Source organism: Myotis nattereri, assembly GCF_964212035.1.
Source record: "Myotis nattereri genome assembly, chromosome: 13".
Taxonomy (NCBI): Eukaryota; Metazoa; Chordata; class Mammalia; order Chiroptera; family Vespertilionidae; genus Myotis; species Myotis nattereri.
Genome location: NC_138088.1, coordinates 31,344,262 through 31,370,657, shown reverse-complemented (window position 1 = coordinate 31,370,657; position 26,396 = coordinate 31,344,262). Strand labels below are relative to the sequence as shown.

The window sequence follows — 26,396 nt, the reverse complement described above, 5'->3', positions numbered from 1 at the left end:
ATTAAGGTATCACAAATGTGTCCTTGTCTCCCCATTGCCCCCCTACCCCCGCCAATCCTGCCCTCACCCTCACCCCCCCTGTTGTCTGTGTCCCTTGGTTATGCTTATATGCATGCATACAAATCCTTTGGTTGATCTTTCCCCCTTACCCCCACCCTCCCCTATCTTCCCTTTGAGGTTTGAGCATCTGATGCTTCTCTGTCTCTGGATCTGTTTTTGTTTATCGGTTTATGTTGTTCGTTATAATCCACAAATGAGTGAGATCATGTGATATTTATCTTTCTCTGACTGGCTTATTTCACTTAGCATAATGCTCTCCAAGTCCATCCATGCTGTTGCAAATGGTAGGAGTTCCTCCCTTTTTAAAATAATATCCCAAAAGGCATATTTTTGGATGCCAAACTATTATTGCCCTCAGCATCAAACATAATTTACTAGGCTAATTCTCTACTGTACAAGCAAAAGAGTGTCCACTATTTTCCACTGAAATAGATTGTCTCCACTCCATCCAGACTGTCACGTATCTATACTAGTCTCTCCTTTAGGTTCTATTCCCAAGTTTATCTTCTCTGCAATCACCCACATAGTGCTTGTGTTCCTGAGATGGAATTCAGGCAGGACAAAGTTGGATGATACTGGATCCTTGCCTTTGAGAACTCACAAGCCAGGGGTATATGTTCCCCTATTACAGGGATAATGGGTGATTTAGAAAAGTTTCAAAAATGAGGTGACTTTTAAACTGAGCCTTGTAAAATAGGAGCCTTTTTATCTGGAAAACAATGAAGGGCATTTTAGAAGAAATATTTTCAAGCAAAAACAGCAAGGTGTAGCTATTCCTTATGATTAATGGAAAAATAACTCAATCAACATAGAAACTGAGAAAATACCAAGCAGGATCAAAAATGCCACTAAAGTTAAGAAAATGAAAACTTTCTGAAGGTTCTTCCCATAATTACTTCTGTGTGGTACTTTTCCCTATACTTCTTTCTGTTATTTAAATACAATGTTGAAATGTATTTTCTGTCTAGTTAATGGGATTTTTTTCCTTTATCATAATCAACCAGGAAAGTTCAGTTGCTTGTTAAGGCTAGTCAAAATAGCATATGTCACTAAGAGAAAAGAATGTTCACTTTTCATTTGTTATATGAGGTAAAAAGAAATAAAACCAATCTAAAACTAAATCTTTATCACAATATTAAAAAGACTAGAGCTTCCTTACTTTATATACTTGATTATATGACAAAAGACTGCAGAGGGCCAATAGTGCACTCATAAACAATTTGAAGAAGTAATGTATTTAGAAAAAATTCTGATAATTTTCCTCCACACTTTTTTAATATATTTTATGGATTTTTTACAGAGAGGAAGGGAGAGGGATAGAGAGCTAGAAACATCAATGAGAGAGAAACATTGATCAGCTGCCTCCTGCACACCCCCCACTGGGGATGTGCCCGCAACCAAGGTACATGCCCTTGACCGGAATCGAACCTGGGACCTTTCAGTCCACAGGCCGACGCTCTATCCACTGAGCCAAACCGGTTACGGCTCCTCCACATTTTTAACAGCTAAAATGAATTATATGTTTATGTTATCAAGGTAGTGACTTTAGCTTTTCATTTCTGAAAATTCAGACTGAAATATCTAAGAAAAATTAAATTACTAACCCTGTTAGTTAAACAGAAGTTTCTAAGAATGAAAAAAATTCTATTTCTTTGATTTAGGACCCAGGGCTTAGTTTTAGGTATAAGTTAAAGAGATCCATTTCATGAATTGCTTGACTTTGAAATATTTTAATTGCACATGGAAGCAATAAACATGTTGTCCTCATGAAACATGATTTTTTCATCATATTACATATGCAGAAGTATCCTATATAATAAAAGAGTAATATGCAAATTGACCAAATGGCTGAACGACAGGTTGCTATGATGCGCACTGACCACCAGGGGACAGACACTCAACGCAGGAGCTGGCCCCTGGTGGTCAGCGTGATCCCACAGGGGGAGCACCATTCAGCCACAAGCCAGGCTCATGGCTGGTGAGCACAGCAGTAGGGGAGCCACTCTCCTCTCTATGGCAGCACTAAACTGTCAGTCAGACATCCCTGAGGGCTCCTGGACTGTGAGAGGGTACAGACCGGCTGAGGGACTCCCCCCATTCAGTGCATGATTTTCGTGCACCAGGCCTCTAGTATATTATAATCTATACTCTAAGTAAGAATGGCTGATAGCACATTATTGTCATCAGTTCAAAAAAATCAATGTTGGGGCTAATGGAAGAACATTGCCTTCATGTGTTTGGTTTTAGAAATGTATAAGTAAAATTCCATAGCCATTTTAATATTACTTTTCCAGCAAAGCTATTTTTCACAACTGAATTAATCTTCTTGGACAGATAAATATTTATTTTATTAAAAATGTATTTGTTTCAAACTGTGTCTTTAAATAATATGCCTAGACTACTTGAGACAAAAAAAAGTCATAACGGAAATTATGGTATTTGTTTTCTTAAAATAGTCTCTAATTTTTAAGTTAATAAGAATAGTTTTTTTAAAAATTATATTTTTTATTGATTAAGATATTACATACGTGTCCTTATCCCCACATTACCCCCTACCCCCCTCCCCCGCCCTCACTCATTCCCTCACCCCCCCCCCCCCCCCCCCCGTTGTCCGTGTCCATTGGTTAGGCCTATATGCTTGCATATAAGTCCTTTGGTTGATCTTTCCCCCTTACCCCTCCCCTCCCCTACCTTCCCTCCAAGGCCCAACAGTTCAATTAATGTCTCTCCATCTCTGGATCAGTCCTTGTTCATCAGTTTATGTTGTTCATTATATTCCACAAATGAGTGAGATTATGTGGTATTTATCCTTCTCTGACTGGCTTATTTCACTTAGCATAATGACCTCCAGTTCCATCCATGCTGTGGCAAATGGTAAGAGTTCCTTTTTCTTCTTCCTCTTCTTAAAGAATACCTTTCAGCATTTCATATAATGCTGGTATGGTGGTGATGAATTCCTTTAGCTTTTCCTTATCTGTGAAGCTCTTTATCTGACCTTCTATTCTGAATGATAGCTTTGCTGGATAAAGTAATCTTGGTTGTAGGTTCTTGCTATTCATCACTTTGAATATTTCTTGCCACTCTCTTCTGGCCTGCATGGTTTCTGTTGAGAAATCAGCTGACAGTCGTATGGGTACTCCCTTGTAGGTAACTGACTGTCTTTCTCTTGCTGCTTTTAAGATTCTCTCTTTGTCTTTTGCTCCTGGCATTTTAATTATGATGTGTCTTGGTGTGGTCCTCTTTGGATTCCTTTTGTTTGGAGTTCTCTGTGCTTCCTGGACTTGTAAGTCTATTTCTTTCACCAGGTAGGGGAAGTTTTCTGTCATTATTTCTTCAAAGAGGTTTTCAATATCTTGCCATCTCTCTTCTTCTGGCACCCCTATAATTCTGATGTTGCTACGCTTGAAGTTGTCCCAGAAGCTCCTTACACTATCTTCATATTTTTGGATTCTTTTTTCTTTTTGCTTCTTTGGTTGGGTATTTTTTGTTTCTTCGTATTCCAAATCTTTGACTTGATTGTTGGGATCCTCTTGTCTGCTGTTGGATCTCTGTATATTATTCTTTATTTCAGTCAGTGTATGCTTAATTTCTAGTTGGTCTTTTTTCATATCCTCCAGGGTTTCACTAAATTTATCGGCGGTTTCCATAAAATTCTTGAAAAACCTTATAAACGTAGTTATGAACTCTATATCCAGTCGTTTGCTTTCCTCCATTTTTGTCATTTGTGACCTGTTTCTTTGTCTCCGCATTTTTTATGCTTCCCTGTGTTGGTAGAGTGGTTTTGTGTGCTAGGTGTCCTATAGGGCCCAGTGGCTCAGCCTCCCCAGTTACCTGAGGTGGACACTCTTGGTGCACCCCCTTGTGGGCTTTGTGCACAGTCTTGTTGTAGTTATGCCTTGATTGTTGTTGGTATCACTGGGAGGAATTGACCTCCAGGCCAATTGGCAGTGAGAATCAGCTGTGTCTGCAGTGGGAGAACTTCTGTGCTGAAGACACCCTTCTGGGGCAAGACTTGCTTCAGTGGGGCTTTGGTGCTCACTGAGTCTGCCCCCTGAGTGTGTCCCTTATGGATCTGAGGAGTTGGTACACTCTGACCACTGGGTACAATGGCTCTTGGATCTAAGGAGGTGCTAATTTAGCCTCTTCCTGATGTTACCCAGCAGGAGCTACGAAGAGAACTGCAGATTCCCTTTCCTTTTTTGGAGTTTGGAGGTGCCCAGATGAGGCCCAGCTGTGAAGCAATGCAAGCTGCTGTGGGGCCTTGGGCCTTCTCTTGGAAGTTCTGGGTCTGTCTGGCCCAGCTGCAGTTTGCTAAGTAATTTTCAGGTTGCAAAGGGCCAGGGCATTCATATGCAAAAGCCTCTGCTGCAGCCTGGGTGGGGCGGGGTCTCAAGGAATCAACAGGGCGGAGCAAGCAGCTATGGCTGATCCTCAGCCCCAGTGTCCCGGTAATTGCTGCAAGTACCCCTGAGAGAAAGCCGCCCTCGAGTTCCGAGTTCTGCCTGCAGCCAGACAGTCCAGTATCTCCCTGTATGAGTCCTGGGTCCCCAGAGACTTCCCAGAACCAGAGTTCAGAGCAGTCAGGAGCTTGTGACTCCCTCCCGATTCAAAGACAGCTGCATCCTCAGGTGCCAGCCCCTTTCCATGTGCGCCCGAGCCTCCCTACCTCTGCACTTTACTTCCGCAGCTCCTGACTCTCAGTGTGCTTTTCTCTTTCCTTCTAGTTGTAGAATTTCCACTCAGCCAGCCTTCCTGTAGTTCTGGATGATGTCCGTTTTATCTTTTCATTGTATTTTTGAAGTTGCTGTGGGAGGCAGCAATTTCTGGTGTTTACCTATGACGCCATCTTGTTTTTTCCGTGTATAGTTTTTAAAATGGTGGCCTTGTACAGGTGTGGGCAAAAGTAGGTTTATAGTTGTGAGTATGCAAAATAGAGTGTATTCTTATTTATTAATTAGTATATTATTTATTTGCATCTTAATTGTAAATCTACGTTTGCCCATTGCTGTATTTATAGCAGAAATACAAGGTTTTGAAAATACGTGGGATTTTAGAACTGAAAAAATGACATGTGACATACTTCAATGCTGTTACACAAATTCTATGAGGAATGCTTTTGTAAGTCAGTCAATCACGATTGAAGACTCATCAACATTATTTGTCACAACCTTTTGTTTGGAATTAGAAAAGTCAAGAAAATGAGATGTATTGCGAGCTGAACCCTAAAGCAAAACCATAAAATGAAATCAATAGAATCTGATTTGCTTTATCACCAGTTTAAGGTTTATCTTAATTGTCCTTTTATTCCTGATTGAAAGGCCACTTACAGAGTCAAAATACAAGGACATTATTTATAGAAAGCTATGAATGTTTTCTTTCACTTTTAAAGGTAATTATAACTTTAGCACAAAAGACAAATTGCACTTCAATTGTATCAATCCATATATCAAATTGAGCTATAAAGATGCATATTATTCTACAAAAAACCTGCATTCTATTCTAAACCCAGTAGAGATTGAGTTGGTCTGGAAAGAATCATTGATTGGCTGCCTCTTGAACTCCCCCTACTGGGGATTGAGCCCACAGTCTGGCCATGTGCCCTGACCATGAATTGCTTAGTGACTTCTTGGTTCACTGGTTGACGTTCAACTACTGAGCCACACCAGCCCAGCCTGGCAGCTGTTTTCTTTTCAACACTGAGGCTGCCATCATCTGGCACTGGTGATTGAGGAAGAAAGATTAGTACAGTAAGAAGGAGAGTTTCAACTTAAATATTACTATTGTGAAATGGCTGAACATTTTTGGGTCAGACCTATGATTAAAACAGTCAATAAGACAAATATTTTCCAATGTTCTCCTGCATGCTCTCCTGCTGTCACTTGATTTTGACAGTGCATTTCAATGAATCCTACTCGTCATGTCAGTAGAAATTCAGTAGTCCATACCCAGCTTTTGCTTTTTGCATTTTCATTACTCTTCCAGGTGACCCTACTAAACAGGATCTATAAAAACTAGCATCGACATGGGTCCCAAATCTGGACCTTGGGTAACTTGCACAGGCACTGTGCTTGCATAATTCTATGAGTACAGGCTTATCTTAACATAGCTGTAATTGCCCTTCTGCTCTAGCCATCATCATAGCTTTTCAACTCTATACCAGTAGTTTACTGCCTGGATTACCTAAGAGGTCTCAGACATGAATCCATAATTGCACATGGAAGCAATAAAAATGTTTTCCTAATGAAAGATGATTTTTCCATCATATTACATATGCGCGCATATATTATAATCTATACTCTAATTAAGAATGGCTGATAGCACATCATTGTCATCAGTTCAAAAAAATCAATTTTGGGGCCAATGGAAGAACATTGCCTCCATGCGTTTGGTTTTAGAAATGTACAAATAAAATTCCATAACCACTTTAATATTATGTTTGGAGAAGAGGTTGTAAAAGACTGTGTGCCCCCCTAACACACAGTAATACATAGTGGTCTTACTCTAGTTGACAACATTAAACGTGAGATGGAAGAATACATATTACCACAATCCCCCATTTCCGGGAATGAGCAAGTTGTGAAAGAGAATGCAAATACATCTTTACGATTTTCCCCCCACAGGAATATTTCACACAGAATAATTTCTAAAGCTATTTGCTTGACCTTTTTAATTCTCTTTGGGAGTAAGAGTGTTTAGGGTGGTTAATTGCTGTGCTCTTTGCTCTTATGTTAAATATCTTTGATAATCTGTTACCTATTTTTTGCACATTTCTTGGTAATTTTATATCTATTGTTTCTTGGTACTTTTGTTTAAAGTTCCAGTTTAATATTTATTTTTTCATCAATTCGAATATATGCTTTCTGTCTTTGGAACTGTCCTTTCAAACCTTTTCTATTCATTCTTATGAATAAAGCTCAAATGGCAACCCATTTGAAAAGTCTTCTCTGATCACTAGTATGTTGGTTGTTCCCTCTTCTGTACTAAGCTGCATTGTGTACTGCCACCAGCCATCTCTGTGGGTCCAAAACCAATAGTCAGTGATGTGTGAAGCCTAGAGATTGTTGAATAGAAAACAACTTAAGAGATACATTATATTTGTGATTTATTGGGATACATTTTTTCTCTACTACTTTTATTTTAGCACTAATCTAATGAAGTAGTAGACCAAAATTACTTCAACTTTATATGTATGATTTTTTAAAATCAATTCTTGGGAAAATGTACTCTTTAAAAATGTTTTCTGTTACTTTGGATTATTTTATTCATAATTCATTTGTTTGATCATATATTTATTATATTACCACTACTTCTAAAATTGACTAGTTCAGTTTAACAGATAAAAGCCAGTAGTTAGGAAGGGGAAAAAGGTATCTAGAAGATCTGGATAAAAAGATCTAAAGCACTGGAGTGAAAACCTATTAACTTGGTAACAGCTAACATAATATGAAAGTTAAGAGACTATAAAATTCCCAAATTCATCAACTGTTAAACAATTCCACTGGTTCAACAGATATTACAAATACCCTTGGATTAAAAAATGTATTTAAATATTTGAGGAAATTGATTAAGGTGACAATGTAATGTTTGAATCTGGTGGAATCCTCTCTTATAACAGACAGGCAGATTTGGATAGCCAGATATTGGGAGGCATTATACCTCGGGCAGCTGGTGCTTCTATACATCTTGCTGAGCGTGCCAAAGTTGCAATGCTGTGACCATTTTCTTATCTGGGATGTAGGGCTGTTTATGCAGCTGGCAATTTGAAAAGTGAGATAAAGTTTGCAGGGATGCCTCATGTAGTCCAGCAATTTATTTATTTTTTATTAAATATATTTTATTGATTTTTTTACAGAGAGGAAGGGAGAGGGATAGAGAGTTAGCCTACCTCTCCTCTTTTTAAAAAAATATATTTTTATTTATTTCAGAGAAGAGGGAGAGGGAGAGAGAGATAGAAACATCAATGATGAGAGAGAATCACTGATCGGCTGCCTCCTGGATACCCCCTACTGGGGATTGAGCCCACAACCCAGGAATGTGCCCTTGACCAGAAAGACTCGAACTCGGGAGCCCTTAATCTGCAGGCCAGCGCTCTAACCACTGAGCAAAACCAGTTAGGGTAGCCTACCTCTCTTTTGACAAGACTTGTGATTGTGATTGCTTTCTATAAAGTGGCACAGACTCTACTAGTAAGTTCAGAGTTCTTCTGTGGTGCATGCCAGTCATGTGCAGCTGTTATCTGGCCCTACACTTTGCCTGTGAAATTTAGGGGGTTGTGCATTATGCTCATTGCTATGCTGATATTCCTGATAATACTTTCATAAGTAATAATTTTTTCTTTTCAGACCCAGTAATTGTTTGTGTTTTATCAACATTCACAAAACTTTAGTAATGCAATCAGGACTCCAGATCTAATTGCCAATTTTTAGGAAATAAAGGAGACAGAGAAAAATATGAAATGGCCCACCGAAAACAGTCATCAACACTTAGACTTCAGAAATCTGGTTTCTTTGAAAAAATAAATACTAAGGTGAATAAAAAGGTGAAACAGTGACAAAGCATATAAATTAAAAGAAATTCTAAAGACATATCAACCAATTACAGTATATGGATCTTATTTGGATTCTGATGTGAAGAAATTTTTAATGTGAATATTAACTGAATATTTGTTGATATCCAGTGAGAATTTTTTGTTAATTGGGGGAGGAGTAAAAATGGTATTGTGATAAACTTTAAGAGTACTTATCTGTAAGAGGTACATATTGGAATATTTACAGATGAAATATTATGTTTCTGCTCTGCTTCAAATAATAGAGTGCGGAAGCAAATGGAAGTAGAGATGAAACAGTGCCCAGGCCTTACTAATATTGAATCTGGGAAGCTGATACAGTGAGGTTCATAATAATAGTTTCTATAATTTTATTTATTTTTGAAATGTTCCATACTAAAAGATTAAAATCTTTTAAATACTATGGCTATCAAATTTTGGAAATAAATTCCAAAATTTTCCTATTTTAATTATTAATTTGCATTTAAATAGTAAATCTAGTTACAGCATAGTTGTAAAACTTACTTTAAAAAAATAGCTTCATTAGTAACTTTTTGGTAAAGAAATCACAATAAAATATTTATTTAATGAGTTAAATTCATTCTGTTTATTATTGTATCCCTATGACATGTGGTAGAGCTAAAGAGCACAGGGCAGCTAATTCTGAAGAAGGGATGAACCTTTAGACAATTAATTAATTAACCTTAATTTACATAATGATCTTATTTGCATAGCTAATGGCTAAGAATTGATTATGTCATTAACAGACATTAATAAATAAAATGTGTTAAAAATACACGAGTTTGTACTTCACACTCAAGAAGCAAAGGTTAGTCTTGAAATGTTAATAAGAATAGCCAAGAATTGGGCATTAAACAAACATTTAGCTTTTAGGCTTTATGCATTTCCAAGAATATAATTCATGAATTGGCTATTTGGTCTTACCTCTACGTGCATAATAGGGCACATACAAGCATTCATGTGTGCATTAGGTAAATCATTATTAGCCTTAGATTTACATTCAAATTACAGTAATGAGGGTAGTTGTAATATATTCACATGCAAGAACTAAAGATATTTCTATTCCTAGAAATCAGAGATATTTCTTGAAAAATATTTCTTTAAAATGATTTGGTTGTACCTGTGCAGCCCTTGACACTAGATCAGAGAGATTTGAAGTAAATGCAAAGGAGTGCTTTATTATTTATGATCACCAGGAGCTGAACTGAGACAGAAAATTCTATAATGCATCTTCAGCCTTTTACTCCCATCTTGTTCTCCTTTCTCTTAGAAGGCCTGAGCTCTCTCCTTCTGGCATCCATATGAGTGCTCTAGCTCTCGTGCTCTCTCTCTTTTCCTCTTTCCCCTTCTCAAAATGTTGATTGATGGAGTGATAGGATGTCTAGGAATGGCCCCAGCGTAAAAAATAAGTGTTTCAGATCCTGTTTCACTTTTCAGACTCTTTCTGAGACTCTATTCTAATGGATACATTAAATTTGGTTTTCTTGGGTTTCCTAGATTCTAAAAATTCTGGTGTAACTATAAAAAATAAAAGAAAGATGGATTACTTAAATGCAAAGGAGTATTATGGCTGTGAATGGAAGAGAATAGAATTCACCCCTTGCTAGTAACAGCTCTCAGAATCTGTGCTGGCCCCCTTCACAAACTGGTTTTTACTTGTTCCTCTGTGTGCATGAACTATATGATACTGGAATGTTGAAGAAAGATTTTGGAGTCAAAAATGTGAGCCTAAACCTTCAACTTTTCATTTACTGACAAGTATTATGTTTAGAAAATCACTTAAACTTTCCTTATCATGTCCTTGTAGTGAAATTAATATTTCTTATCTCCTAGAAATGTGTGTGAATTACATATAATGCAGCATATAAATTATAATAAATGTTAGTCATTAATTTTAAGATGTTTTTCCTCTATTATAAGAAAATACATAAGTACCAGAAGCCACACAATTCACAGAATATCTAGTGGTTATGCACGCATTAAAAATATACTACATTCCAGAGGGCTAGCCAGAACCTCACAGTGGGATGAAATAATGTTTATAATCTCATATACACAGATAATGATGGTATTCTATAATACTGTACACAGTTTAGAAATAGTATGTTATTGCCTTGACAGTTCAGGAGTATGAAATCACTCTCAGCATTGTCATATTTTAGAAATTAAAAGGACAAATATCTCTGAATATTAACGGTCTTAGTTTATTCTTCACTGAGAACATTTAGAAATCAATTTCATTAGAAAATGAGCCAAGTTCAGTCAAGACGGCAGTGCAAGTAAACTTGTTACTCAAAACCTCCCACAACCACATCAAAATTACAACTAAATTACAGAGCAACCATCATTCAGAACTGCCTGAAAGCTAGCTGAACAGAAGTCCTATTACTAAGGATATAAAGAAGAAGCCACACTGAGACTGGTAGGAGAAAGACAGACATGAAAAGGGCTGTGGTGGTTAAAAATCAGGAGGGACATCCCAGCAGCAGAGGTCTCCCCTAAGGAGCTAGAGGTCCTGGCCCTACATCAGAACCCCCAGCCCAGGGCTCCAGTGCTAGGAAGAGAAGTCCCTAAACCTTCTGGTTGTGAGAACCAGCAGGGATTGTGGCTAAGTGAGACTGAAGAATACTGGAGTCACAGGTGTTCCTCTAGAAGGGGCCACATATGTACTTACTGGGACTCACTTGCTCTATGTTCCAGCACTGGGGCAACAGCTGGAAAAGCACCAGAGATGTATAGGGGGAAACTGAATTGTCTGGCTGGCATCAGGGCAAGAGCTGAAGGGGCAGCTTTCTGCCATACAGAAATGCTGGCAGAGGGCATTGTTCCCTTGCTGAGCCCTATCCTCACTAAGCAGGTAGATGGGCATGAAATCTGAGTTTCCATCACTCTAGCTAACACGGTTCACCCAACTCTGGTGATTCCCTGAGACCCCACCCCATGCAACTTGCAGGCTCACCCAAGCCGTTTCCAGTGGCTTTTCCATACAAATTACCTCTCTTGGCTCATGCTTTGGATTTTCCTAAAATCTCTTACAACAAACAAACAAACAAACAAACAAACAAACAAAAACACAAGCAAAAACCAGCATCTGTCCTCTGTGTACCCCATATGTCTTGCTCAGTGGCCTCAGGTCTGACACTAGTGGCAGCTAGTCTTTTTCCACAGCTTGACCTCTCCTGGGTACCTTCAAGCCCAGCACAAATAGCAGCCATCTTCATATTGCTCTGTAGCTCATACTGGGTGGCCCTGGGCTGAACACAAGTGGTGGCTGACTGTGTACCTCCTGGGAGGCCCCAGAGCCAGTGCATCTGGTGGACAGCTTCAGACCTTGCCAGATTACAACCTAACCACCTCCACAAGTCACACCTAAAGGGGCAGATTTGGTAGGCACCAAAGCCCATTGAAGCAAGTCCTGCTCCATGGGGTCAGACTCTGCACAGCAGTCCCTTTGCTGCAGTTACAGCTAGTCCCTGCTGCAAATCAGCCTGGGGGTTCAATTGCTCCCAGGAACATGCAAACAGCAATCAAGGCTTAACTACAATAGGATGGTGCACACCCAAAGTACCCAGATCAGTGACTGGAGAGGCTGCATCACTGAGCCCTACACGACACCTACTACTTAAGACCACTGTACCAAGTCCAGGAGATGTAGCAGATCCACTTAATATACAGAAACAAATACAAGGAAAGAGTGAAATGAGTAGACAAAGAAACATGTTCCAAATAAAAGAACAGGAGCAATCTCCAGGATAAGAATTAAATAAAATGGAGGCAAGCAAACCACCAGATACGAAGTTAAAAACAATGGATATAAGAATGCTTAAGAAACTTTATGAGAACTTCAACAGCTTAAAAAAGGGACATTAAAATGAAGACTAAATTACCGGTATTTAACAGTAAAGAAGATAAAGCAGAGAACCAAATCAGTGATTTGGAATATAAGGAAGCAGAAAACAATCAGAACAGCAAAAAGAAAAAATAACCCAAAAAATGAGAATAGTGTAAGAAGCCTCTTGGACAACTTCAAGCATTACCAACATTTATATCATTGGGATGCCAGAATGAGTAGAGAGAGAGAGCAAGAAATTGAAAACTTATCTGAAAAAAAAAAATGACAGAAAACTTTCCTAACTTGGTGAAAGAAATAGACATACAAGACCAGGCAGCACAGAGAGTAGAGGGTACCATAAAATATACACCCAAAGAGGCCCACACCAAGACACATAATTAAAATGCCAAAGGTTAAAGATAAAGAGAAAATCTTAAAAGCAATGATAGAAAAGCAGTTAGTTACCTATAGGGAGCTCCCATAAGACTGTCAGCTGATTTTCCAAAGAAACTATGCAGGCCAGAGGGATTGGCTTAAAATGGTCAAAGTGATGAAAAGCAAGTACCTATAACCAAGATTACTCTCCCCAGAAAAACTGTCATTTATAATTGAGGGACAGATAAAGAGTTTCCCAGACAAGGAAAGCTAAAGGAGTTCATCACTATCAAACCAGTGTTATAAGAAATGTTAAAGGGTCTTCTTTAAGAAGAAAAAGGGAAAAAAAACCCTAAAAATATAAATAATAAAATGTCAATAAACTCATGTCTTATCAAAACTACTTAAAATGTAAATATATTAAATGCTCCAATTAAAAGAAATATTATGATAGCTTAATGGATAACAAAATAAGACCCTTATAGAGATACACTTCAGATTGAAAGATACACACAGTCTAAATATAAAGGGATGGAAAAGGATATTTCATGAAAATGTAAACAAAAAGCTGGGTGACAATACTTGGACCAGACACAATAAGTTTTAACAAGGTTATAACCAGAGACAAAGGAGGATTACCCAGCAACTCCACTTCTGGGTATTGATTTAAAGAAACCCAAAACACAGAATCGAAAAGACATATACATCAGAATGTTGATTGCAGCATTATTTACAATGGCCAAGATATGGAAGGGACCTAAGTGTCCATCATTAGATGAATGGATAAGGAAGTGGTACATACACACAATGGATTATGATTCAGCCCTAAAAAACACTGAAATATTGCTATTGCCCTAACCGGTTTGGCTCAGTGGGTAGAGCATCAGCCTGCGGACTCAAGGGTCCCAGGTTCAATTCCAGTAAAGGGCATGTACCTGGGTTGTGGGCACATCCCCGGTGGGGGATGTGCAGGAGGCAGCTGATCGATGTTTCTCTCTCATCGATGTTTCTGACTCTCTATCTCTCTCCCTTCCTCTCTGTAAAAAAATCAATAAAATACATTAAAAAAAATAAATAAAAATATATTTTAAAAAAAGAAATATTGCTATGTGCAACAAGGGACCTAGAGGGTATTGTGCTGAATGCAATAAGTCAGAGAAAGACAAATGTCAGATGATTTCAATCACATGTGGAATCTAAAAACAAAATAATTAAACAAGAGAACAGAAGCGGACTCATAGATACAAAGGACATTCTGACGGTTGCCAGGTGGAAGAGGGGTTGGGGAGATTGGTGAAAAAGGTGAAGGAATTTATAAGTATAAATCGGTAGTTAAAGAATACTTACAAGAATGTACAGTACAGTATAGGGAACATAGTAATATTGTAATAACTACTAGTACATATGGTGTCAGATGAGCATTTGATTTATCACAGTGATCACTTCATAAGCTATATAAATGTAGAATCACAGGGTTATACACCTGAAACTAATATAATATTGTATGTCAATTGTAATATAATTTTTTTAAAATTAAAGTAAGATGAGCAGAAACACCATACATCTATTTTAAAATCTTTAAATAACATAACTTACTTTTTGAAGGAACTCGGAGATTGGCGAGGACCACTTCCAGGGAATCAGCTTGGACTCGAAGTACATAGCTTGTCCTTGTTTCATAGTCCAGAAGGTCGTTCACGTAGATAACACCCGTGATGTTATTAATTCCAAACTTACCTAGAATTAAAATGTAATTGCTTGGTCATTTTCCTCAAACTTCAAGTAAAAACAATTCTTAAAAGGCATTGTGAGTTCAAAACACGTTTTTAGCAGTAGTGCATATAGGGATAAGAAGCTGGCTTTTGGAAACTATGTTTCAGCTCTTTGGAAACTTATGTTCCAGAAATTATAAACATCAGTGTTACCCTAATCATAGGCCTTGAAATTCTATTTTTTTCTGAGATTCTCCTTGAAATCAATGTTTCTGTGATCAGTTGCATTTGGGAGCAATGCATAATATACCCCTCACCCTAGATTCAGATGGTCTTCTACCATACTAAAGACAGAAATTCTGTTTTGAAGAAACCCATTTCATTTTGTTTAGCCAACTATTTTATTATCTTATTAAATTATTATACTTTTTATGATTTAATGCATCTTATTATCCTATAGATTGTGTCCTGCTAAGGCCACTTTAGGGAAAAACATGGTGATTATTTAGAAAATATGGTTTCTTATTTTAAATAGCTTCAAATATTTTGCTCTGATGTCGATTTGTTCAGTGAATTTTCCCATTTAATATATATTTGAAGGAAGAGCAGGACACTTTGGTAAATTGTAAACTATCTCACCTCTTGCACTCATGTTATATTTTTCTCTTTAGTTTTCTCCATAGTATTCATTACTGCCTAAATACTTATACTTATCAGTTTAGTAATTTGTACGAGGGCAAGGATCTGCCTTCTTTATTCACTGGTCTATCCCTTGTGGCTGGAAGATCACTTAGTATCTAATAGGTGCTCAATAAATACTTGTTAAATATATATATATATATAAAATACATTAACAATAGTCACTGTGGCACAAGAAGGGTAATAAGTAGAATCCCTCTGCTTTTTCCAAGGAAGAGAACTGATAGAATCACAGAAAGAAGTATCAGAACAAATTGAGAAATCACAGCTTCAGTCAGATGCTGGGAGTGCAAGGGAAAAGGAAATTTAGTAAGGTTTAGAGGGGAGGCATAGCGGTGGAAACAAAGAAGGAAACAATAAGAAAAGTATGATGTTGAGCACTGCTTTAGGGGCAGCGATTTCTTGTAATGGTTGGTTGTTGGAACACTTGAAAAAGGCCTTTACAATTTTTGTGCAAAATTCATTAACATTAATTCATTAATTTCATACTTATTCTTCATGCATTTATTAAATATATATTAACCATTTGGGCTACCTATAATATGCCAGGCCATACAGTTCATCAAAAAGGAAAAGCAGAGGACAACTAACTTGTGGATAACAGTGACACAAAGAATGGGCGATAAAGACTGAGCTATGGACTTATTCCTAGAGACTCACAAACCATCCTCTTCTGAGTGAAACGTGATGGGTAGACAAAATGTAACTTAATTGTATGTCTAATTTAACTGTTTGAGGAATATTATTATACAATATACATGGTTTTTGTCATACATGTGCCTCTTTGGGCATTCACAAACATTTATGGTTCTAAAATTTCTTCAGAATTAGCTACTACTAGTATATGACATGGAGTACAGGTGGTAGATGGTACAGAATAGTGGGAAGAGAGTCCTGGAAAGCAATAACTATAGCTTACATTAAATTTGAAGAAATGCCATTAAAATATCCTTAATTGAAAAGCAGGAGAAGACTGCCAGAATTAGATATTTAGTATTTCCTGGTTGGGGGGAGGGGAGTCACTCTCATTACTGTAACTGGATTTTTAATCAGATTCAGCACATAATTACCAATTACATTGAAGCCAGAAATGTTTTTGTTTTTTAAATATAGAGTAAACAATAATTCAATCTGAAATAATTCCAAATTCAAGTTGATTAGTTTATGGTAAAAACTCAGACTAAACATCTACTCACCCTCCTCATTTCCTGAAACAATGGAGTAGACAATGCTCTGATTGATGGCCGCAGCAGAAATTACACCCACTGCAGTCCCTCTGGCTGCGAGTTCACTTACGGGAGGAGGCCTGCAGGTTTAGAGAAAATAATTAATTTTTTATTGCCCATTTTGCCAGGATGGAGTTTTGAATTTCATAATAGAATGTTAGTTTATGTGTATGTGTTTATGTGAATAATAATATTTTCTGAAGGTTTTCAGAAAGTATATTGACTCCAACCTTAAAAATTGTCTAAAATTATGCAAATGCTCTTTTAATAATGTCTTGTTGCTTGCATTGTTTTCAGTTTAAGATGGAACATACTACTACTTTATTATTTGCCAAATATCATTAAAAATTCTTTTCACTTGTCTCTAAAGCACCTTCCAGACTGAAAACAACAGAGAGGTACAATTTGCTATCTCAACTGCTAAAGTAAAATGTTGCTATTGTTTGTTTGATGCTATCATATTTAAGCACATGGCTTCCAAATGTCTCTTTTTCATCTTTTTTCTTGCTCAATTGCAAAGCTCTAACTTTACTAAAAGTATTTGAAGAGATGGCATCAAAAAATTCACACTTCTTTTGAAATTACATACTTATTTTGCTTAGCTGTAGCCACACTATTGTACATTTTTAAATCAAAAATATATTTTCAACAACTCATTATATAATTCTCAAAATCTCAATTTCATTATGTAATATTGGTCACTCTAACTAGGCTATCATAACTTTTTTTGCATAAATTAATGCAAATAATCTCACTTTTATAAGTCACAGGTATTTGTATCATCCAGCTCCAATAAATTTAGAAAATTATTAAATACAATTTTTAATAATATCTGAGTCTTTTTGTAGTCTAGTCAATCTGTCTAACTCATCTGATTCCTAATAAGCTTTAGTTTCTTTGCTAAGATAAATCCTATTGCCATTTCTTGCATATGGTATTTTTCTTTCAATACTTACACTTTTAATGTTACCCCTCATTTTAATCCCCATTTTCTCAGTTCTTCTAATCTAGTGCAATCATATATATTGTTTCTTTATTGAAGCCTTTTATAACAAACTAGAGGCCCAGTGCACAAATTCGTGCACAGGTGGGGTCCCTTGGCCTGGCCGGCAATTGGGGCTAATTGGGGTTGACTGGCTGTGGAGTTGGCTGTGGGAGCACACTGACCACCATGGAGCAGCTCCTGCCTTGATTGTCTTCCCCCTGGTGGTCAGTGCATGTCATAGGAACCAGTCTACTGGTCGTTTGGTCGCTTAGGCTTTTATATATATAGATACTGAGACACAAATATAGTTTGAAAATGTAATTACACATAACCTTTCATAAACATCTTGTCCAAATTGCTATGTTCTTTGGCACTGTAGTCTACATAATTGTTTCACTCGGTTACCTAAATATAAAGTGCTATATCTTACAGATGCTGCAGCTCCTAATGGTGGTCCATATATTCATTACATGGTCAATAACTATTTATTTTACTCTCCTGCATCCTTTCTGCCTTCTTTTGTTAACAGCATCCAGAATTTGCTTTGGATAACTCTTCCTCCTCCATTCTCATTCTAAGTGGTTTGGGTAAGGCTGACCAATCCCTTGAGATATATGGATAAACACATTAGCTCTCTCTGGCCAATGAGGACACTTTATCATCTTTGCTCTGTGTTTATGCATGGTAAATGTCTCTCAAAGCTAATGAAAGCTGTGCCCAGAAATGTTACTGTTACTTATTAGAAAATACAGTGTTCATTTTGTAATTTTTGTAGAATTTTAATGCTTGTACTCTATAGGAATGTTCTTGTTGAGCATGATACCAACACAAATGAAATAAATTGGGATTAAAATAGAATCCCTTCACTTGGACTAATATTTTAAATGCTGCTATACTTAAAGCTAGGTAAGCTCATTATTTCAGTCATGGAAAAATTATTTTTTTCTTTTATTTCTCATTTATCTAAGATTCCTATCACTTCCAATCAAATAGTCCCAACTAAATTAGAAAAAGATACATTTGCCTAGGTAGACAATTCTTAAGTAAGATGCCTAAGAAACATAATTATGTTCCATAAGAAATGTATTTAGTCATTATTGTAGTTTCAGTTCAGTAAAATAAGGATGCCTTTGGTGACTTTGAATTAAAATTGATAGTAGTCTACTACAAAAAATGAAGGCATTTACAAAAGTGACAGTAGGTTGGTTTTGATGGACTGCTTTGATTATGAGTAAACTGTGTGCTACTTTATATTATAAAGAGACATCAAGACAATTTTCTGTTTGTCACATTGCTTAGTGGTTGATCATGGTAATTATGAAATAAAAACATGAAAAAGGTTAAAATCAGAGATCTACAGAAACACAGTAGTCTTTAAAAAGGCTGTCAATAATCTCCCACTTTCAGTATTCCTACCCTTGAGTATTCCTCTCCCCTTTCAGAAGGGGCAGAGAGTGACTTGTTTCTTAAGGATAGAAATCGGTGAAGTAGATGTGACCTCACCTCAGTGATTATATAAGATTTTAACGTGCAACTTCATTTTTGTTAGTAGACTCCATCTCCTTGGTTGGATTTATGAAGTAAGTGAACATATGGAATTGTCTGCCTGACAACATACTGAAGATGATGTCTGATCAACCGTCAGTGAGGAACTGAGGCCCTGAGTCCTACATCCCACAAGTAATGGAATCCAATCAAAAAACACATGAGCTTGGACATGGATCCCTTCCTAGTCGAGCCAGAGCTGAGACCCTGGCCCTGGCCCTAATCTTGATTCAAAACTATGTGAGTCTATGGAACAAAGAGTATAGGAGGTGAACAACCGTTGAGCTACAGGAACTTCAAGATGATATATGTATTGTTTTAACTTATTAAGTTTGTGTTAATATTGTTATGATGCAATTATATAGCTGATATACATGGCTTGACTATGAAGAGCAATGAATTGTTAACTTATGACATGTCAAGTTACATACAACTTAAGTTTACATAAGAAATAATGTTAGTCATATATTGCAATAATTTTCATAAACTAAATGAATTAGTTCTTGTGGAATTAAGCATTGCTTAAATTATTTATTTGTCTGTCTTGTTTACTGCATGATATAAAAGCTAAATTTTGTACTTTCCACAAATAATTTATTGATCCTTATAAAGTACAGAAATATAAAGTCAGCAGCTAATGTACCTTAAGCTCTAACATTAGAAAAATGCCATCTTTTACTTCAAATTTAAAAATAATATTTTTGTGTATTTTTATACAATATGGATAGAAATGATTAATACTGGACAAATTAACTTGTATAATTTAAAGAAGGATTTTAAATGCAATGCATACTAGTAAAAGCATTTAATATTCTATTTGTTACTAATGTTTAAAACAGATTTACTTCTAGACAAAATATCTCCTTATTAACCTTTGTCTTAATTGTTCCAATACACTTCTTTCTACCAGAATCAAAACATACCATAAAAATGCAATTTTCTCCAGGCTAGAATTAAACGAACCTCTATGATAATGAGCACTAAATTACAAAATTTCTATTTATTGCCAGGCAGGACACATTTTATTTTATGCTCTGGAAAGTACAAGTTACTTGATTGGGATAAATTACATCTTTGTTTTGGAGTCAGATATAATTTGAATACAAAATGAAGCAATGGGTGTAAATCAAGACTCTTAAAATCAGATGACAGAGAGAATAGAAAGATAATGAAATTGAATAAAATTAAAAAAAGGACACATATGTAATACTCTTTGTAATATTTTAAGCAATAAAAAAAAAGAAGGAAAAAAAATGAGCTGAGCATAAATTAATCGGAAAGGGGTTAAAAGTAAAGAATTGGTCACATTGCATGCTCTATTTAATAAGGGTAACTACTATGCAATAGTGCAAGTTCACTGTGATTTTAAACTGGAAAAGTAAATTCAAAATTTTATGTGAATTCTATAAACTTTTACATTTTGGCAACCAATGGAAGTTTATTTTTTAAAGCAACATCTGACTTGGTCTGATCTATGGGCTGATAGTTTATGATTTTTAGAGTAAACTATCTGAAAGGCAGTTTCTGGTTCTGTCATTCTGAGTCTGATATAATCTGATTTCTCATTCCCTCTTTTATTTCTGTTGAGTATAATAGCAACCTATTGATTAATTCCAGAAGCAAGAAAAATAGCCAAATAAAGAATTCCTCAAAGATATTTTTTCAAAACAAAATTTCTCCTGCTATTAATTGATATAGTTGAAATTCATCTATTTTATATAAACAATACACCATTTACCATCTTCCAATTAACTTTTTACCTCCAAATTCAAAACAAGTAGTTGCTGAGTGTCTGAAATTAAAGAATTTTACTTTTTGAAGCTAGATTTACTGCTGAAATAACTAAGAAAAATCACTTTTACAATAAGAGAGGCACTTAACACAGATCAGGCACTGCTTCACTGATGAAGTTAGAGTCAAGAGATCACCTGGAATCCCACAGTCTAGAAAAAGACTGCTAAGAGCATGCTCAAGGAAACTAATATTCCTTAACAGAGGAATTTCCTTTGAACACTGGAAAGACAGATGGTTTCTTATTTTATTTATTTTAATTTTTTAAATTTATTGGGCTGACACTGGTTAAAATTACATGGGTTTCAAGTGTACAATTCTATGATACATCATCTGCATATTGCATTGTGTGTTTACCACACAAAGTCAAATCTCCTTCCATCACCATATTTTTGGCACCCTTTACCCTTTACTATCTCCCTACCCCCTTTCCTTTGGTAATCACAATGCTGTTGTCCATATCTATGAGTTTTTGTTTGGTTGTCTTGTTTATTCATTTATTGCTTCCAGTTTTATATACCACATATGCGTGAAATCATATGGTTCTTGACTTTTTCCATTTGACTTATTTCACTTAGCATGATATCCTCAAGATTCATCCATGTCGCAAATGGCAGTATTTCATCTTTTTTTTTTTTAATGGATGAGTAGTAGTCCACTGTATATAAGTATCATACCTTCTTTATCCAATCATCTACTGAAGGACACCTCAGTTGTTTTATAAATTCCATCAGGAAGGGCCTTCAGCAGAGGTTCTTTCGCAAGGTCTGACCTGAGCTGGGTTTCATGCCCGTGTTCCTGACATAGTGGGTGATATCACTAGCTCCCATTATCTCTCCAAGGACAACATTTGGGATTTATTGGCCATTTTAAACAAAATTCACAGATTTTTTACTGAAATCTTAAAATCACCTAAATGAATTTTCAAATAGAGACTAAATAATAATTCAATTAAAGAACCTTAGTTATGATTAACATCAAATTAAATTTTATTAGCTTATTATCTTACTATTTGCATTATCTTCACCCCCCCTTATATTTTATATGTAAAACAGATGCATATTTTTTTTAAATTAATAAACTTTGTTTTTTAGAGTAGTTACAGGTTTTCAGAAAAATCGAGCAGAAAGTATAGAGTTCCATATGTATACCCGGTTTTCCCTATTATTAATGTTTGCATTAGTGTGGTCCATTTGTTACCATTGATGGACCAATATCAGCACATTATTAAAGCACAGTTTACATCAGGCGTCATTTTTTTTTTCTGTTACACAGGACTACAGCTTGGACACATGCATATGTCATATATCCACCATCACAGTATCATACAGAGTAGTTTTAATGGCCAAAAGCATCTCCTGTTCTTCACATATTCATTTTTTCCCTCCCCCTGAACCTGCCACCACTGATCTTTTTACTGTCTGTATACTTTTGTCTTTTCCAGAATATAATATAATTTAAATCATATAATCTGTAGACTTTTTGGACTGGATTCTTTGCAATATATATTTAACTCCCTCCATGTCTTTTATAGATTAGAACTTTTATTGCTGAATCATATAACATTGTAAGGATCTACCATAAACAGCTGCATTTAGTCAGAAGAAAATTGATCAAAATGACTCCAAATCTCTTGTTTAGAAATAAATCTTTGCAGATAAAAGTGCATCCCAGTAAAGTTAACTGATACAGAATTTATATGCAAAATACTTAGAACATAATTTTCTTAGGGATGTATAAACTAATTCATGGATAACTGTTTAACATTTCAAATTGAGTCTCTTTTGAAAATGTAGACTATAATAAATCTCTCTCAATTAAATACTTTTTAACATCTTTGCCATTTGAATAACGACTATACTAAAATAACAGAATTTTAGTTTCCAAATGGTTAGATCCAGTTTTTACAGTATAGATATAGATGATACAATTATTCTACAATTTAAAATCTACTTTCATTGTTGGGTTTAAGAAGTAACAATAATAGTAAATGTTCTATGTATCACATAAAACTCCTAATTATTTTAAATGCCATGCCGTTTAGGATACAAAAGTGTTTGTAAATAGATGCTATAAAATTACACTGGGATTCAATCTGGCTCTATTGCTTTCTTTCTACTGAGTAACAAATCTAATTTATATTGACATGCTTGATTTTTGTATATTTGCAAATCAGCGCCAGTTAAGAAACTGTTTTTATATCTACTATGGGGGAATTTAATGAAAATGGGAAGGAAAAAAACACACCCAGTGGAACTCCTATTCTTTGTAGCTTTGAAATAATTTCATCAGGGTGATATAATTTTCATATTTAACCAAGAAAAACAGTTTTAAAAAGACATAGATCAGGAGGGAGACACCAGCTCTCCCAGAAATCTTCCGATAGATTGTGGATAAGAATTTTAAATTGATAAAGGAGCAAATGGTTACACACTGTTTTGTACACCTTTTTAAAAGTGTGCTTACTGCTAGTTTTGCTTCTATTCAGATCCACGAAGTGTCCTCATCTTGAGTACAAGGAATCTGTAGCCCTTAGTCACACACCTCTCCAGTTCAACATTCTATTTGACAGCTAAATCTGTAATCTTGGGTGTGTATGTTAGTTTGTTTCACTTATTGTTCTTAACAGAGTTTATCCAATCTATCTTATTCATTGGCTATCAAACTTTAAAACCATAGAACTAGTTGAGGAACTTATCTAAAATTTCAGATTTCTTTTGGATAATGCTTATAAGATTCTGACATGGTAGGTCCACGGGGTCAGAGTGAGGAATATCATTTGTAAAATGTCACTCTTTCAATCATTAAAGAGGCAAAATCTATTATCTTTAAGGCAAGATTTGAATAGTGCCACGAAATGGCAGGAGAGTTTAATTTCAGGTAAAGTCATTCCTCATAGTAGACAATAAATCTAAATTAAAATAGAAAACAACCTTAGCAAACAAGTGATAGTCTCTGCATGTGGGTTTATTCTATATTATAGTAATAGTTTACATATAGCTTAAAAAAATTCTTTGAAATAAAGACCACTAGTTCTTTTCTGAAAATCCTGAAGTTCAAACTTGTATGTAGTTTATGATGGCAACATTCCTCAATGTAGGATAATTTTAGTTCTCTTGTATAATGAGATGTAAACTGGAATTGCTCATTCACCATTCCTTTGGCCATTTTTATAAAATTGTTTTCATTTCGCAAAGTATATAAAAATAGATTTCTGGATTTTAAATTGTGCTTTTTCTCTGGTTTTTGCATATTTATTCAGAAAAGTAGTTAAGTAACTGTTTTTAGTAAAAATTTTATAAACTGTGTCAGATACTGCATTTCCCATTCAAAATCAATACTCACATTTAGACTCTATGATCTATTTCAGATGTATTGACCTTTCCATGATATTTACCTTTAAAACTGATGACAAGTGAGTCTCAGTGTGTGTAAGTCTTAGTCCATCATCCTGAGATGAAGGGCAAATGTCATTCTTCCAAATGATAATTCGACTATGAGAGTTACTTTATTCTAAGGTAATATTAAGTGTTTGAATTACTGTTAGAATTTTGACATTTCTGTCTGGATTAAATAAAAAAAACACATAAAATGTAATTTCTGACTATGACAATATAACTATTTTCCAAAAGATCCAAGTGGGTAATTGATTGGAAACCTTGTCTCAGATTTGAACAGGTGGTGGCAATTGAGTGTGTGTCTCATAGCCTCCAGCAATTGGAAGCACATGGACCGAGGTCCCAGGGGCTGTGCCCTAAAGACTATATTGCTGTGTTTCTATAAAGGTCATGCTACTTAGGGGCTGCTTACAGATAATGACTGAGAAAAGAACTGCTAAGACAGGTCCTTCCTCGGAGACACAGCACTTCCCTGACATCTCACTATGCAATGAGGATTGCCTGATCACTGTGCAGAACCTGACTTGAATGACAGGAGTCACTTCAAGACACAGTAGGCTAGGACAGTGGTCGGCAAACTCATTAGTCAACAGAGCCAAATGTCAACAGTACAACGACTGAAATTTCTTTTGAGAGCCAAATTGTTTAAACTTAAACTCTATAGGTAGGTACATTGTTATTAACTTAATTAGGGTACTCCTAAGGCTTAGGAAGAGCCACACTCAGGGGCCAAAGAGCCACATGTAGCTCTCAAGCCTCAGTTTGCCGACCATGGGCACTAGAATGTTTCTATACAACCTTCCCGCCCTCTTTGTCACTCGGTGTCAGAATGCATGTGGTTTGAAGGCTCTCTTAGCCTTATCCTGCTCCCCCCTCATTTCTCTCACAGCAGTATTTCACCAAAGAAAATATTTGCTTGTTAAATCTCATCATGATGTCTAATTGTTAGAGGGCAGAACTGAACTAACAAAAGACCTTAATGGGGTTACAGTTAAAAAATACTATTAGTACTTTGAAATATTTAAATTAAAGATATTCATAAACATTTATAAAAAGATGAATAAAAATTTAAAAATATTAATCTAGAACTTTAATATATATTAAAATAAATATTAATATATATTAATATATCCAAATGAAGATAAATACACTGAATAGATGTAATATATATCAATTTATATGGAGATAAAAAAGAAAATCTTGAGGATTATAGTAAACCGTTATTTGAATATTATAACAATGTAGAAGAGTTTGCCATGTATTCTGGGATATTTTAAACTAATATGAGAAACTGTAATTAACATTTATTTTAGATATAAGCTACTACATGGTTACCATCCCTCTTTTGTTCCACATTAATGGTAGAAACTCTTTACCAATAAGCCCAATCCTTGTCAAGATACCTTTTAATGATTAATAGGAAAACATTATTTGTCACATCTGTCTTAACCAAAGAGTTTAGCTCAGTTTCAATTGAAGGGCAGCAGAATATATAACCCTAAAATATGACTGTAAATTAGTACATGCCAGCCCAAAATATGCCAGTTTGTACATTAATTATTTTGAGCTATAGGCACTCTAAAACCAGAAAATTCAGGGAGAGGTTCTCTCTGAGCTCCCCTTCTCTACCTAAAGACAGATCCTCCAAAAGTAACCCAACTGATATACATCCTCTCCCTAAGAGTTTTCATCAAGTCGAAAAGATTAGCTCTTATCAGGAGATGAGCTAAAAGTAGACATCATACTCAGACAAACTTTGTCACAAACTTTATCACACCTCCCGTCTATTCTTCTAAGGACCCATTCATCTTTCCAGAAAACTATTATTCACTAAGAGAATTATATCCCTCCTTCTCTTTCCTCATTAAGATGTTATTCAGTCCTGAATTCTAAAGCTACCTCTATGAATTACTCATTTTTTTTTTCCCCCTAGGAATCTCCCATGTATGCATAAGGTATACATGCTAATAAACTTGTTTGTTTTTTTTTCTCTTGTTAATTAATTTTTTTAATATATATCAAAGGGGTCTCAGCTAAGAACTCAAGAGTACAGGGACAATTATTTTTCCTTCCCTATACAGGTATGCTACTTAAAAAAGCAATTAATGCTAAAACTGATGAGGACTCTGAGAAAAACACATAAAAATAATTTAAAAGATCCTATATAATAAAAGCCTAATATGTTAAGTGTCCAGTTGTCCTGTAGC

The 26,396-nt window shown here is 35.7% G+C and overlaps 1 protein-coding gene across 1 annotated transcript in view; it reads right to left on the bottom strand.

The window, feature by feature from the left end:
- The window catches only part of PCDH15 (protocadherin related 15), a 1,196,276-nt gene that overhangs the window by 99,767 nt on the left and 1,070,113 nt on the right, over positions 1–26,396 (bottom strand). Inside the window, exons 28-29 of the mRNA XM_081104785.1 lie at positions 16,441–16,550; positions 14,430–14,570 (exon numbers count right to left, since the gene is read on the bottom strand). Of these exons, the coding sequence (XP_080960911.1) occupies positions 14,430–14,570; positions 16,441–16,550 (251 nt within the window). The remainder of the gene's footprint in view (positions 1–14,429; positions 14,571–16,440; positions 16,551–26,396) is intronic.